Here is a 14,475-nt window from a genome sequence, read left to right as displayed (position 1 = left end):
TGTCGCTTCCTGCCTAGCTCTGCAGTCCTTACTAACGACAGAGTAGGCACTACCCCGCTGCTGGCGGCAGCCTAGGTAAGTTTTTATAAAATATTTTTATTTATTTTGCATGTTTTAGATGTATTATAATTATAATTTTTGTAATCAATTTTTATTATGTAATTAACAGTGTATGAGTAATACCGAATAAAAATCTATCTATCTATCTATTTTGTAATTCTATTAAAAATTGCAAAATTTTAAGCTTGATTAAAAAAAAAAAAACAGAGAACAGTATAAACTTACTGTCATGAAATCGTAGTTCGATCTTCTGAAGCGTCACACCTCTTGTAGGAATTTGATGGGACACACACCCTGACGGTTGTCGCCTGATCGGATCATGACCATGCCGTCAACCTCATCGCCCACTTGGATTACGATCTGGTCGCGCAGGAGCATTAGGCCGTTGTCGCCGTCAGATACCTTCGAATTTATAAAACATTATTATTTATAGTTTGTCAAAGGACTGTCACATTTCAAACGTAGACAGAGAGAGTCATACCGTCTTTGTCTTACACTAGTACTAGCGCCCAAAAGAAAGGGATGAATATGATTTTCCTGGTTGTTACTGACTGACAAATTGGTTTGACCAACTATAACTAAACGAACCTTGTGATAACGTGGTAACGTATTTTAAAATATTTTATGAAAATTCCCTAAAAATCCCGCCCTCTTAGCAACTTCTGCTGCTGACTGTACCTACATTATATAATGAGATTTAGATACTGTAAGATAAGGAAGGATATACTTTATTAACAAGAAAATATTATAATGTAGTGCTAGAAGAAATTGTAGAAATTAAATAAAATGAAACTCAAAGCGATTCATATTAGTGGAAACACCTGCTTAATGCTGCAACGTAGTCAAATTTTAGTGTAATATTTTTAAACATGTTTATTTATATATGGATGTTTGCATCGTGTGTTGCCTTTTGAAGCTTATAGTGGCACCCTCAATAGATTTCTACAATTTCTTGTAGCGTTATTGATCTGTCTTTTAGGATTGTCTCCAAATACCTAGGTATTTGGGTGGATCAACTTTTTTTGTTATTATTCTGTCCCGTCAGCCAGGCGAAAATAGTAGCATAGTTTAGTTAGTAGAAATTGTATGCTACGTTCTAATAATATGCTAAATAGATGACCCGTTATGGAAATGGCTTTTAACGGCCATAAAAATGTACGTTTGGTTATATTAAATACCACAAAACAAGGGTTGTAATCAGGCGACCGTATCCATGACAACAAGTCACAAGAAATAATTGATCCAACCATTTACAAACTGACGCTCTCTTCCACAACCAAACTTGGGACAACCAAATGCCGATTGGACGTCCTAGGTACCGATGGAACGACGTAGTAGCTCAAGACCTGCTCAACCTCGGCCATGGCGACTGGCGAGAGCTATCGCAAGACCGAGAGGCATGGCGTGATCTGGTGTCGGAGGCCAGGACTCACTTTAGGTCGTTGCGTCACCGTGGTAAGTAAGTACTTACAAACTGACCTGTAAATTATGCGTAACTTGCAGCGGCCGCTCCCCAGCCTGCAGCTTTGTGCAATATTTGGAAGGGAAGTAGCCGATCTTGCCCAGGCACTTGCCCTTCCACCAATCCGGGTCCGAGGTGTCGATGACCGTGACCTTGTACCCCGCTTTGAGGTCGAGCTCGTCCGCGTGCCGCGACTTGAAGTTGTAGAGGATCACGTAGAGGTTGGTTGGTAGGAGGCGTTGATGCTTCTGGAAATGAGTTTAATTTTTTTTAATGACCGTGGGACTTAATTAATTTTGTATAAAGATCTGAGTAGAATATATTTGTTTTATGTACGATATGTCATTTGATATTTACCAGTCGCTTTTCGGTGAAGGCAAACATTGTAAGGAATCCGGACTAATTCCAATAAGGCCTAGTTTCTCCTCTAGGCTGAAAGGTCAGATGGCAGTCGCTTTCGGAAAAACTAGTGCCTACGCTAATTCTAAGAAAAGTGAACCAAGGCTTCTTTGAGCCGTAGCAAAAAGCCTGGTCAACGCTAGGAAGATGATGATGACAGACCGAAATACAGCAAAAAAAAAGAAACCAACATATGGGATACAATAATAATAGGATATGCTCGTGCTCGTCAAAGCTGCCAAGCACAGTATTCTCATTACTGGTTTTTGTTACACCTGATGACAGTTCTTGATATAAATAATAAGATGATAGATTGCATGGCATATATTATTTAAATAAATAAATATTATAGGACATTCTTACACAGATTGACTAAGTCCCACGGTAAGCCCAAGGAGGCTTGTGTTATGGGTACTCAGACAACGATATATATAATATATAAATACTTAAATACATAGAAAACATCCTTGACTCAGGAACAAATATCTGTGCTCATCACACAAATAAATGCCCTTACCGGGATTCGAACCCAGGACCATCGGCTTCACAGGCAGGGTAACTACCCACTAGGCCATACCGGTCGTCAAATAAGATGACGATGATGATGATGAGAATCATAATATGTAAGCATGCCTACTTAACTCTCGAATTATATTGTGAAATCTACGTACACAGGGATAAAATACGTCTCGACTTACAGACATTTGATTCAATACAAACGACAACAGACGAAACATCTCCACGAAACATAATATAACACAAACAAAATTTGTACATTTCAATTCTCACTGCGTTGTAAACTAGTAAACGAGTTAGATTATTATAGGCTTACACAATTTTATTGGAACATGATAGCTGAAATCACCATTGGAAAATCGACATCGACATCTAAACCTTTTCCAATTTATCAATCAGGATTATAGCTACCCTTATCCTAAGTTATTGACGCAGACACTAGTTTTCAATCACGAGTACCAGGGACCAACCCGCTATCCCTTACAGAGGGTTTTGTAAGGGTTTTGCTTAAGGCTTAACTCACCATACCCTTTGCCAGACGAAACCCTTTCATTTTGCTTTTAAAGCCCTTATATAAAACTAACCCGTTTGAGTAATCGGTAGCCCAATATCCTTACAAAACCCTTATCATCTGCTCACCGATACCTTGCATATCGCTTTTAGCATATAAGCGTGCTATAAATCGTCTACCTTGTTTATAAAGCACACATTACTTCGAATCGGAGCGATCGTCGTCGGCGGCGGCGGCGTTCTTTGACTAGATATATACTAATCCTGTCTCTTTATATATACTAATCTTTCACGCAAGGCTAACTAACTACGACATTACAAAAGAGAAAGCTTTATAAAAAGCGCTTAATGATAAGGGTAACCCTTATTAAGGGATTGCCTTATTTTTGGCTAAGCTTTTCGGTAAGGAGTAGTCAAATGAATGGGCTTGCAGTTCAAACTGAAAAGTCTTGACAATATGTTAGCCGTGTTTAAGGGACGCCCATTGAAAGGCTTTTATCGCGGAAATGGTTGTCCGGTCACTGACGAATACCAATCTAGAGAGGAAACTAGATTGAAAGATTATTTGTAAAACAACTTTACCGTTAAAAAATCTAATTATAACCCTTAATCCGTCCGTGATGGATACTGTTGCTTCCTAAATGTATTATTGTCAAACGTCTCTGTAAGGTCACGTAACGTCACAGTTATTTAATAAATATTATCTTATCTTATCCAGGTAGTGTATCAATAGGTACCACTTAACAAATGTTTTTTTTTTGACGAGCAGGGTAAATAAAACGACCACTAAATGTCATTGCCGTAAAGTATATAAAATAAAGTGGGTGATTTCCAAACGGAAAACAATGGGAGGTGTCAAAACAAATTTCTTTGACATTTTAGTCGTCAAGTTTAAATCGACAACAAATGGCAGTTTTTGTACGTTTCTCCCGATATAAAAGTTTGCTACGCCGAAACAAAACACTGTCAGTATTTTGTGTTGTACTTTTCTGGTAGATTATTACGTGAGGTTTAGACTAGCAAGAACTTGCATGCAATTTTCATTACATTGCGGTATCTGATAAACATTTTGAATGCAGTTTACCTTAGTAGTCAGCAATGTAACGTAAATTGCATGCAAGTTCTTGCTAGTCTAAACCTCGCTTGATAATGTATGTGTCCTGAAGTCATAATTTACCTTAGTTATTATTTTCTGATTTAAAAAAAGCTCTAAAAGTTTGTAATTCGAATGAACCCTCTGCCCGTTTGGGGCACGTTAAAGTGGTTTTTAAGTGGCTACTGCCTTGCAGGGAGTTTACATGAAATTTAAGGGTAAGATTTATTACTATGAAAATAAATGAACCCTCATAGTACAAAAGTAATATATTTTCCTTTGGTTTTTAAATTAAATATTTATTCAACGGTTAATTGAGGTCAACGGTCTTAGGCCAAGAGCGCACTACGATTTTTTGTCTTGCGATAATTTTGTTGCAGAAATGCAACGTATCGCATTCTAAAATCGTGTCGCAAAAATTAAAATCGTAGTGCGCTTCGCCTTACGTTACGAGCCACGACATCCGCGCGTGCCAAGCAAGTGCTGTGGCAGTTAGTGCATTTTGTGACGCAGGTGTAAATGCGACGTGCACGTGACTTACCCTTAAAACTACTCTGTATGGCTTACAAGGCAGTGGCCATATAAAACATATTTATGTACCACGTAGCACCATCGGTAACAAGCAGTGGGCATATAAGAACCAGCGGGTTTTTTAATTGAATTAATGATAATTAAATAATACTAAAAATTACTTTTCTTTTCACGTTATTATCTACGTGAGTGAGTGTATCCATAGTCAACAATCGGTTAATAGCACTTCTTAGCATATCTGCTGTAGTCTTTACGTAATACCTACCCCACTTCCCCAAGCATAACAAAAGCACATAGAAGGTCAAAACAGCTTCAGTGAAACGCCAGCGAATTTTAAAACCCCGTTTTAGCCAGACGTTGAGCTGATTCCTTTTTCCTAAAGTACCTATCTATTGCAACGTGCCTTAAGGAACTTTGATATTCCAAAAGTAAAATCAGCTTATAGTTTTCGTAGTTTACAGTGTGCCGACAAAATATAGTAAATGGAACTGTCACTGAACGGCGTTTTCTTCCTTTATAAGCACTTAGTATGGATGACCTATAAATATGTAGCAGCGATTGCAGTAGACGCGTGATATCAGAAAGCCCATGTATTTTATCATCATGGAACTAACAACTTCAGCGCATCCCCGCACACTAACTTAGTGGTAGAAAACCTAGGTATAGATAAACTAGGTACAGTCGCCATCAGATATATTGGAGCGGCCGAGGTGCTCAAAGATATCTGAACACGCACTCTATAGCATTGAAAATAGAGGCCTGTTCAGAATGTTCAGATATATTATTTGTGAGCGCATTGGCTGCTCCGATATATCTGATGGCGACTGTACTTAAAACATTAATAAAATCGTGTAAGTTGGTGATGTCGAATATTGTTGTTAGGTCGACGTGTGCACGTTTGTGATTGACTGAATAACTATCAGTATTTTAAATACTCTTCATTTATTTCAGATAATGACACTGGGCCAATAGCTCGTTTGACTGAAACCGTTTACGTCTTCAAATTGTCAATGCCTCCCGGAGGCGTATGCTTCAGAGCTATGGTTAACAAAAAGAAAGCTCCGAATAATCAAAATTATTGTATTCAATAAGTGGTGAACGGTGTTGGTCACTCATACTGTAAATAGTGTTACATACCTAGGGGTTATTCTAGACCAGCGTCTTTCATGGCACAGACACATAGAATATTTAAATTGTAGAATCCGAAAGCTCATATGGTTATTCAAAACTCTTAAACATGTCGCTACTACACAACTTCTCACTCAGATATACACTGCACTGGCCCAGTCCATTATGACGTACTGTGTTCCCATATGGGGCGGAGCCACTAAAACCAAGTTTCTGGAGGTTGAAAGAGCGCAAAGGTGTCTGCTTAAAGTTATGTTTTCAAAACAAGATACCCTACTGATAACTTATATAAAGAATGTAACTTACTATCTATAAGGAAACTCTATGTATTGAGATGTGTTACAAAACTGCATGCGTCAATTAAGTACATAACTACCTCTAGGATTACAAGACGAAAGCGTAAAGCTGCATCAGTGCCATCATTAAACTCTAAATTCGCAAAAAGACAATATCACTATCGATCTCCTAAATTATATAATTTTGTAAACGAACGAATTGATATATATCCTTTACAACGACATGAATGTAAGAAAAAGGTGATAGAATGGTTAAATATCCTAAACTACAACGAAATAGAAGGTATCATGTAATAAATTGAGAATATACACACAAGCACACACACACCACACACACACACACACACGCACGCACGCACGCACGCACGCACGCACGCACGCACGCACGCACGCACGCACGCACGCACCCACACACACACACACACACACACACACACACACACACACACACACACACACACACTAGATTAAGTTAATTTAAATTAATTTAATGTATGAATAAATTAATTTATAGCATTTTAAATAAAATTTGGTTGTACCCCTTCAAATTATGGAAGAGCGGGGCCTTCTGCCACAAGTATATTTTATACTTAAAAGAAGGTTCCAATCCTATTGCCATTTAAACGCACATTGTAAACCAAATAAATTCTTTTTCATTTTCATTTTTTCATATACTTTATATTTAAGCCTTTCTTGTAGTGACTGTTTGTTTACCTAAAAAAAATGTTGCATTGACTTGTAAAAGAGCCCTTCAGGCCTATTTGCAGAATACATTTTTGAATTTTGAATTTTCAATACCGGCAAGTACTTACGCCGTTCAAAGAGAGGTAGGTTATCGTAAAAATTTAAATCGAAAAATCGTCTATTTGCCTTTTTCCCGTCTTGCCTGTTGTATAAAATTATGCAAGCTGCGCCAGGATCGTCAAATAAGTAGGTACCTCAACGCTTTTATACCAATTATACTTACACTAGTCTGCTTGACTGGCGACGGGCAAGAGCTCGCACTGTTCGATAAAAGGCTCTTGTCAGGCTCATCGGGTAATTCCACGCTGCTCATCCTTCCCCCGCGAGCACTCAACAGCCGCCTGCTATACACCGGCGATGATGGTGCTACAATTATACTTACACTAGTCTGCTTGACTAGCGACGGGCAAGGGCTCGCACTGTTCGATGAAAGGCTCTTGTCAGGCTCATCGGGTAATTCCACGCTGCTCATCCTTCCCCCGCGAGCGCTGAACAGCCGCCTGCTATACACCGGCGATGATGGTGCTATAATTATACTTACATTAGTCTGCTTGACTGGCGACGGGCAAGGGCTCGCACTGTTCGATGAAAGGCTCTTGTCAGGCTCATCGGGTTAATCCACGCTGCTCATCCTTCCCCCGCGAGCGCTGAACAGCCGCCTGCTATACACCGGCGATGATGGTGCTATAATTATACTTACATTAGTCTGCTTGACTGGCGACGGGCAAGGGCTCGCACTGTTCGATGAAAGGCTCTTGTCAGGCTCATCGGGTAAATCCACGCTGCTCATCCTTCCCCCGCGAGCGCTCAACAGCCGCCTGCTATGCACCGGCGATGATGGTGCTACAATTCAGATCGGAATTCAAGAACCGCTTGCGTTGTCACCTAACTGCCACAACTTTTTCATGCTATTCTTGCTGTTACTGTTTCGCACCAAGTTGTGCTAGTTAGATCAACAGTTGCACAGACCTTGACGTATTATAGTCTGTTTTTTTAACTATAAAGTACGCCACACATTATTTATTTCTATGCAAGTAACAAATTAGCGTTCCACAATATTTCCTTCTTTCCTTTCATGTTTACTTAAAAAAAACGTATTTGAGAATTTCTGTGCAACTGGGCATAGGTTATTCAATGGGCATTGATGTTAATACTGATGCATGAAGTGTCAATACTCATACTAAAACAATGAAAGTAATAACCAAGTTCACTTTAAATTAAGAATTTAAGTATATCGTCATAACATAACTTACTTCAATGTTTTAATTTCAAAAGAACTTGGTTGGCACTTGTATTGTTTCAGTACTTCATGCATCATGCATCTAAGGGTTCAATCAAACACTATGCTGATTTCTTAATTAAACATTGTATTTGGTTTGCTAATCGATATATTATAAATTATCGTTCAAATATAGTTGTAGAATCAAAGACAGAAAAGAAGTTTTTTGAACTTCTTTGCAATTTACGATCGGCATTTGTCAGCGTGTTTCAATAAAATATCATCACATTGTTTTTGTTGCAATACCTACACTTAAAGCGTGGCAATTATTAATAAGAGCTTATTTACATTACTAGTTTTTGAATACCTATTTTCAGAATTTTATCCAAGTTTCAAGAAGTGTACGCAACTACGCAGTAATGAGATCATCGGAAATTGAAGTCTCTAAAGGACTTGTTTATGCTGAGAACTTAAAAGGAAGGAGGACGGCCGTTTCTCCATACAAACGTAGTCCCCATTTTCCTCTCTGAACATTGACATTATGGAAAATAATTTTACATGATTTGATATATGTATGGAAAGTAGATACGTTTGACTTTTTAAATTTTTTTGATAATTGTAAAAATTAGGAGCGAAAAACAGATTTAATAAAAAAAATTAGTTAAGAGTTAGGAGCTCTTATAATACTATAAACTGAAATAAATGTCATATACGAAGGAAAAAATGACCAAAGCCTCCAGTGTCCAGAGCTGGAATCGAACCAGCGTACCTCGTTTACCGGACAGGTGCCTGAACCGCTCGGCTATCCGGTCACGGTGGCATGGGTCGAAATTTCCAAGTATATGACAACAATTCCCGAAGGCTTGTGGCGCCCCCTGGCCATCCCTAAGGTAGAACAGTATGGTTCGACCTTCTAACTGAATCAACTCGGGTGATTACGGGCTAGCAAAAAGAGATGTCGCTGCCATTATAATACTCTAAGAACAAATTAAATTATTTTCTAGCGGTTTTTTTAGCGGTTCAGGCACCTGTCCGGTAAACGGGGTACGCTGGTTCGATTCCAGCTCTGGACACTGGAGGCTTTGGTAATTTTTTCCTTCGTATATGACATTTATTTCAGTTTATAGTTTAAATAGTAGTGTGTCTACTTGAAAAACCACAAATTAAAATATTTTCATAGAAATTAATTTAATTTGTTCTTAGAGCTCTTATAATAATAATTAAAAATTCGAAAAATTTTTGCTGTGGTTGATATACAACAAAATCGTGTCAAAACGTTTTTAACCTTTTCGACGCAGTATCAAACAAAAGCTGTCACTCAGACGCCACGTCACCGAAGTGTCTAAACTGAAATTTAACTTCATGCATATGCACGTAGGTCTATGTAATATGCTCTGTGGTCTGTGACTGATTAATCCGTCTTTTGCGTTGGACCTACGGTGCCGATATATCCGTCATTGGCGTCCAAAAAGTTAATATGTTAATATCCAGAGAGCAAAATGAGGACTACGTTTGTATGAAAAGGTGATTCCGCGTGGGTCCTCCACTTGCGACTAAAGTTATAACGAGTTCATTAAAAATGTTTTATTAAATTAGAATTATCAAAAGGTACACGTGGATCCTGTAAACAAGCCCTTGTCAGTTAATAAATACTTACGTAATGTATAAGTGCTAATTTTGTCTTTCCTATTCTAGATTTTTTTTGTACTGTATGCTTATATGATGGTAATACTTTTATAGTTCATCGTGTTATACATCACTCTCGCCGATACATACTTTTTAGAAAGTGACGGCCACACAACAGGCTAACTTAAGCCCTGATTTAAGTAAGGAGCGTTTTTTTCGTGCATCAAATAATTAAGTACCAGGTTATCAAAGTTTAGGAATAGGAGAGACAACATTGTTTTTTTGCGTCTGTGTAACTAAGTTTTATATGTTAGTGGAATAGGATACATGCGGTGCTTAATATGAAAGGTTATAAAACTTAAGTGTCTTATGAGATTACGATGCTTATCAATCTATTGTACAATGGACAAACAATGTTGTATCAGTAAATCGATAGCCGACCGGTAATGAATACTTTCATCCTTGACTCGGGTTTTATATTACCAGTGTAATGAGTAATGAATAACGTCAATATGTTCTGATATTTTCTTTATTGCTATGGATGGGAATTGGTTGCTATGAGCTTTTTTCTCGTAGTAAATTATGAGTAGACTAATATCAGACTTCAATTATTAAAATATTTAAATAACAACGGTTACACTCACGGGTATTATTTGTCGCTAATGGCGACATATTTCGGACCCATCGGGGGTCCTTCTTCAGGCTTGAGTGCTTTGTTATTTAAATACTTTAAAACATGTCTTACGAAAGTTTAATTTCTTCAATTATTTGTCGTTTATTCTATTTTATTAAGAAAACGCCTCTCAGATTTTTTTACTGATTACTTACAAGTAAAACATGTAATTTTTTTACAATAAACGTTTTCTATTCTATTCTATTCTATTCTATTCTTCTATTCTAAAAGAACACAAATTTTAAAAGCTTTTTCTTATAATACTGATAGAGTTTATACTTACCATACTGTATACCACAGATTTAATATATACGCTAGATGACGCAAATACCACGATTTGTATTGAAACCAAGCGTGCCGACTTTTTCATACAAAATTTACGCATAATATAATTTTTAAAATAGGAAATATGTTCTTGCCTTTAGGTGCTAACAATTTTTAGCAATTTAGGTTGTTGCAGTCAATTATCATGCAACGAAGCATTTTTAAGTTTTCACGGACGTCTGGCTGCAACAAAACAACCGGCGGCGTGGACTGTAAAGAGCGACGGTCAACCTCGACGTTTGGTCGGGGTTCGGACACGCGAAGTAGATGCATTTGCGTCTTCTATGGTATATTTATTTCTGCGCTGTATACACATGTAGTTTTTGGGCAGTTTTTCACCTCATCGGATGATCGCTCTAGGGTTAAAACACACAAACCATGATTTAGCACTTTTTCTGCGCAAGCAATTTAAAAACTGAACTTAACTTTTATAGCGGCCTTAATCTTTTAATTTAATTTGTTTTAATCCTACAGTCTGTTTAATATGTAGTCTTATTAAAAGTATGCAAACTTTGACTAGATGTCGCCCATCGATTTACTTTTACAAGCAATAGGAAACTAACATACACGATCGTGTGGTATAGTTATGTATCATATGCTTATTAATCTTAGTAAAGCCATGCTTCATGCAAAGTGCCCTGCTCGAACCTAGAACCAAAACAAGAATCAAAATTACATGCCGTTAAACCAAATTGTAAGTTGTGTAGAAATATTAAATTTCAGATATATAAAAAAATAATATAAAATTACATAAAGGTGTGATGATGATGATCGTATGGCAGCGATGAATAAGTTCGATCAACGAGGGTTTCAAGTTTAATCACAGTCAACCCGAAAATGTTTTACGGAGCGGTAAAGCGGGGTGCCAATGTAAAACACATCTCAATAAATTTTTCACCTTAAATAATTTTCTGTATGCGATGGTTAAAATTTAAGTACATTTATCGGTCCGTAAAATACAATTGTTTTCATGTTTTTAATACAATACGATTTATTTTCTCGTTGAGTGCAATATGCTCATGATCGATTATCATCAATATAACATTATTGCAAAGCTTATTTCGTCCATCCATAGCGTACGGCAACAATGTACGCAGTAACACAACTCTTAACGTAGAATTTCGTGAATCACCTTATAAAAACGTTGAATAACACCACATAGTAGTATATCTAAACAGCACAACAGTCATTAAGTTCTATACACACGCACACAAGCCAAGCTAGAGGGAAATCTGTAAGGATAAAATCGCCTGTGCGAAAACATAGCTTGATTGACAGTTAAGTACATTTATACATTACCCGAGTCCAAAACTACCAAGAAATCACTAGAACGTCAAGTTTGTCATATTCCTGTTTGCAAACACAGGCAGGCTTGAAAGCAAAAGCGGGTAAGTAAAAAGAAGTATGTTGAAACAGTTACCCGCAGTATACAATTTTAGTTACCAGCATAAGTTTAGTCTAATAGTAGACACCTACACATACCTACTTAGGTATTGTAGAAGCAGTTTTTATATTGCGTCGGTTTAAAAGAAATCAAATAACTTCAGTTAGTGAAAGTTTGTAAATACATACATTAATATCTTTTAGATACCTAAAGAAATCGTATAAATTAAAATAAATCAATCTATGCGAAATTGATTCAGAATGTAAAACGCTCTATTTTATTATTTTCATTTCTTTAAAGTTCTGACGTAGACGAGACTTATGCAAGCAACTAGATGTATAGGTAAACTTCATTTATAGTTTCTAAGAAAACTACTTGTAAGGAATCCTTGATTTGCAACTGTTGGCAACATTAAGCACGCTTTACATTTCCCCTGAAACCGCATAAAGAGGCTGAAAGCCGAGACTATTTCTGCCGTCGAGAGCACGACAGCAATAAAATCTTAGAATATTAAGACCAGGAAGGTATGATCTGATGGATGTATATTTACTGAAGGCATTCAAATTCAAACCAAGGGTAATCGAATAATATCTTTTACGCAATTTACAAGAACGACAGAATTGTGTCGTCTTCATAAAGGTATAAAGTTCTTAATATTCTTAGTGGAAAACAAAGGAATGTCAATACTTTCATCTCTCCTGCGTGATTCAGAGGACATATATGTAAGAGAAGTCGTTCTGGTTTGTTGGACCCGGGTGTTTAGAGTACTCGGTGTGCGTACAGAGGACGCGGCTGCCTTGCGAGGGCTGGTCTCTCCCCGGTCGCCGCCGCAGTTCACCGCACTCCGGAGAATCCAGCGACAGGCTCTTCATTCTAAGGTTCAACTTTTGACGTCTCGGCGAGTGCGGCGCTACAACAGTCACGCATGATGAGCACACTTACCCTTTGAGACGCTGGGGTAAACTAGCGTTACAGTGAATGAAGTGATTTTGAGTAGGTTTAAAGATAGGTCCTATTCAAACAACAATTGCTAATGTAATGTGGTTATTAGTAAGTGGGGCATATTTGGTGACGGGATTATTTTATGTTTCGATAAATAATGATATACATATTACAGTTAACGCTTAACATTTTATATGCAAATTGTGACAATTGAAAGATGTAAAAGTATATTAAAAATATCACACGATAAACAACAAATATAAAATAGTAAAATACACTAATTTAAAAATGTGCGTAAGCGTAGCAAATAATTCTAAATATCTAAAATGAAGTAAGAATAAGATGAGAGAGAAAGATTGAAAATAGAAAATAATGACAACGTATCAAAACCCTGCCTTATTGTTAGTTGAGCACTACTGCACCTAAGCACTATTCTACTCTAGATTTCTACGGTTTTTACGGATGAAAGCATCCTACTTAAACGGACTATGGTTGCGGCGTAATCATAGCCCTACTAAATAGTGAATGAAATCTATTAATCGGCCCGTCATCAGCAGCGTTCATTGGATAGAAATAAACAAATATGGCTTCGGATGAGGTAGCAAAATGCTCGTTGATGCAACGAATCTTCGAATGAACAAAGAAGTCAATCTACAGGGAATCGCTTAGATACGATGTCATTGTCGGTACCAGGAAATGGACTGGCGCGGTCGGCCTGCCTCAACATTTGGGCACTCTTCGAATTCTTCATCGACCCTGTATGGACAAAGTAAACAGCAACCGTCTATAATTGATCAACTACTGAGTTAACTCAACACCTCCGTACTGCCCTGTAAAGAAGTAAATGTAAAGGTTGCGAAACGAACAAAAATAGTGATAGGAAGGTGTTAAGAAAGCCAACGGAATAAATGTTAATCGATTGGTAATTAAAATAATGAGTGTTGAACTAGATACTCCGCTGGTAGCGTGAGGTGAGTTGCTCGCCGCTTGAACTAGGCTAAAGACAATTGTAAGTCACTCCGATCTCGAAAAAAAGAAGCAATCTTCGAGTCCTCAACTGTATATTTGTTCGTGCGTAAGTAAAACAAGTAAGTTAGTGGTGTCGTGTCAGATGTGTATCGACGATACAAAAACGCATGCAATCGTGAGCGCGCCGCCAAGCCATGCACCACTCATCTGCAGGTAATCAGAATAAAAGTAAGCTGCTCAGTTCTGATTTTTATTGTAACAAGTAACAATATACATATCACAGTACGCGGGGCGCTTCGGGGTTTGTAATAAGTGAGTTCGAGAAGCGGCTGAAAGCTACGTCGGGACTGTCGCCTACGCGATATGTCTAAGTTGTCTGATCTCCGCCGGTCGAGAGTTAAGGGATCATTTTTTCTTGCGCACGCTGCCGGTGGACTTAAGGATGGGGGGCGGAGGATCACCGTTTTCGTTTGTGAAACAAAGAGGCTGTCCGAAAGGCCGGGAAGTCGTCTCCTCCGATTCTGCAAAGACAACGGGCAAACAAAACAAAATAAATACATATAAATAAATAAAACGTACCATAAAATAAATTGCAGTAA

The 14,475-nt window shown here is 37.7% G+C and overlaps 1 protein-coding gene across 3 annotated transcripts in view; it reads right to left on the bottom strand.

The window, feature by feature from the left end:
- LOC134743081 (uncharacterized) overlaps positions 1-14,475 on the bottom strand; it is a 222,626-nt gene that overhangs the window by 7,020 nt on the left and 201,131 nt on the right. The window contains exons 16-20 of one of the 3 annotated variants that reach the window (XM_063676391.1): positions 12,747-12,875; positions 11,149-11,229; positions 7,440-7,582; positions 1,540-1,770; positions 286-462 (exon numbers count right to left, since the gene is read on the bottom strand). In XM_063676391.1, the coding sequence (XP_063532461.1) occupies positions 319-462; positions 1,540-1,770; positions 7,440-7,582; positions 11,149-11,229; positions 12,747-12,875 (728 nt within the window). In that variant the 3' untranslated portion in view covers positions 286-318. Of the gene's footprint in view, positions 1-285; positions 463-1,539; positions 1,771-7,337; positions 7,583-11,148; positions 11,230-12,746; positions 12,876-13,597; positions 13,664-14,475 lie in introns of those variants that run through there. The other 2 variants (XM_063676390.1, XM_063676389.1) reach the window with 2 other exon arrangements.

The sequence above is a fragment of the Cydia strobilella genome, chromosome 7 (assembly GCF_947568885.1).
Source record: "Cydia strobilella chromosome 7, ilCydStro3.1, whole genome shotgun sequence".
In the NCBI taxonomy this organism is placed as follows: domain Eukaryota; kingdom Metazoa; phylum Arthropoda; class Insecta; order Lepidoptera; family Tortricidae; genus Cydia; species Cydia strobilella.
Note: the sequence above shows the minus strand (reverse complement) of the source record. Positions and strands in the feature narration are given on the sequence as shown.